The sequence below is a fragment of the Stegastes partitus genome, unplaced genomic scaffold (assembly GCF_000690725.1).
Source record: "Stegastes partitus isolate 25-593 unplaced genomic scaffold, Stegastes_partitus-1.0.2 Scaffold2105, whole genome shotgun sequence".
Lineage (NCBI taxonomy): Eukaryota > Metazoa > Chordata > Actinopteri > Pomacentridae > Stegastes > Stegastes partitus.
Genome location: NW_007579836.1, coordinates 140,221 through 142,018, shown reverse-complemented (window position 1 = coordinate 142,018; position 1,798 = coordinate 140,221). Strand labels below are relative to the sequence as shown.

General features: G+C 43.0%; 1 protein-coding gene across 1 annotated transcript in view; it reads left to right on the top strand.

The window, feature by feature from the left end:
• The first annotated feature begins 444 nt into the window (after nt 1-444).
• The window catches only part of LOC103373958 (protocadherin gamma-A11-like), a 15,439-nt gene continuing 14,085 nt past the window's right edge, over nt 445-1,798 (top strand). Inside the window, exon 1 of the mRNA XM_008303971.1 lies at nt 445-1,786. Coding sequence (XP_008302193.1) covers nt 445-1,786 — 1,342 coding nt within the window. The remainder of the gene's footprint in view (nt 1,787-1,798) is intronic.

Here is a 1,798-nt window from a genome sequence, read left to right as displayed (position 1 = left end):
ATTTTTTATTCTCACAGATTTTGCATGATTATATTTAGTAAAACTTTGAATAACAATTTACTGCCTTGAATAACCATGGCTTGTTCTTTTTACGCACGGATTGCTGTCGATTTACAATAAAACGAGCAAGACAACGATTATATTTTAGGCAATGAGTGTTGATTTTTTTTAAATGCAGAGACGAAATTGTACTCATAGCGTCGCTGTTCACCAGCAGAGGAAACAGTCCTCCACCCCTTGCTCCTGCTTTGTTGCTGCAGATTCCATCTTCTCCTTGTTAAACTGTACAGTTGGGTGCGCTTTGGTCCGCCATTCACTGCACAGCCACTATTTGCAACATCCGCTGGTTTATGGTGATATTATCTGGACCGAACATATATTTTCACGTGGGAAATTAACACCTGTCAACGTTTTTCAGTCGTTTTTTTTAGTTACCGTCTCAGTATGGCACACAATGGATATTCGGTGCCTGGCCTGCTTTACTGCTTTGCTTTCTTTCTTCAGTTACTTCAAATCGGTAATGGAGATGTGAGCTATTCTATTCCCGAGGAAATGAGACCCGGATCTGTTGTAGGAAATATAGCAAGAGACCTCGGACTCAACGTGGGGAAGTTTTCTGCTCGAAAGGCCCGCATTGACACCGAACTGAACCGCAAACGGTACTGTGACATCAATCTAAACACCGGGGATTTGATTGTGGCTGAGAGAATCGACAGAGAGGCTCTTTGTGGCGAAAAGGCATCTTGCATCCTTAAATTTGAGCTGATCTTAGAGGCTCCTCTTGAGTTGCACCGCATTTCCCTGCAGATACACGATATTAATGATAATCCACCCGTTTTTGCTAAAGATGAAATCAAAATAGAAATCAACGAATTGGCTGTAAAGGGATCCCGGTTCCGTGTTTTGGAGGCGCACGATGCAGATATCGGACAAAATGCAGTTCAAAGCTATGCATTGCAGACAAACAGTTATTTAGAACTGAAAACTCAGTCAAAATTAGACGGAGGTAAATATGCAGAGCTGGTGTTGGAAAAGGAATTAGACCGCGAGGAACAGCAGGAATTGAGATTACTTCTCACTGCACTAGATGGAGGCAATCCCAAAAGGACAGGCACTGCAACTGTGTACGTGACTGTCTTGGATGCTAATGATAACGCTCCAGTGTTCAGCCAGGCCGTATATGACGCTATTATACCCGAAAACGCACCTCTGGATACGGTAGTGGTTAAAGTGGCCGCAACTGATGCAGATGAGGGTCTAAATGGTGAAGTAACTTATGAATTAAGTCGTATTTCAGAAACGGCCAAAAGAGTATTTGCTTTAAATCACACCACAGGGGAAATAAAAGTAATAGGGCCTTTGGATTTCGAGGAAGAATCAGTGTATGAAATGCGCGTAGATGCCAAAGATGGATATGGCCTTACCTCAGATTCTAAAGTTATAATAAAGCTTTCTGATGTTAATGACAACCCACCTGGTATTAGCTTAAAATCGCTCAATAACCCCATCCCCGAGAATGTGTCACCTGGTACAGAGGTGGGCATCATTAACGTGCAGGACAGAGATTCTGAGAAAAACGGACAGGTCCGTTGTTTTATTCAGCAGGGTGTCCCCTTTAAGTTAGTTCCTTCTATTAAAAACTATTATTCTCTGGTGAGCACAGGACAACTGGACCGTGAAGTGGTGTCTGACTACAACATTACAATCAGTGCCACTGACGAGGGCTCTCCACCTCTGTCCTCGTCCAAAAGTGTTCAGTTATCTGTAGCTGACATCAACGACAACCCACCTGTGTTTG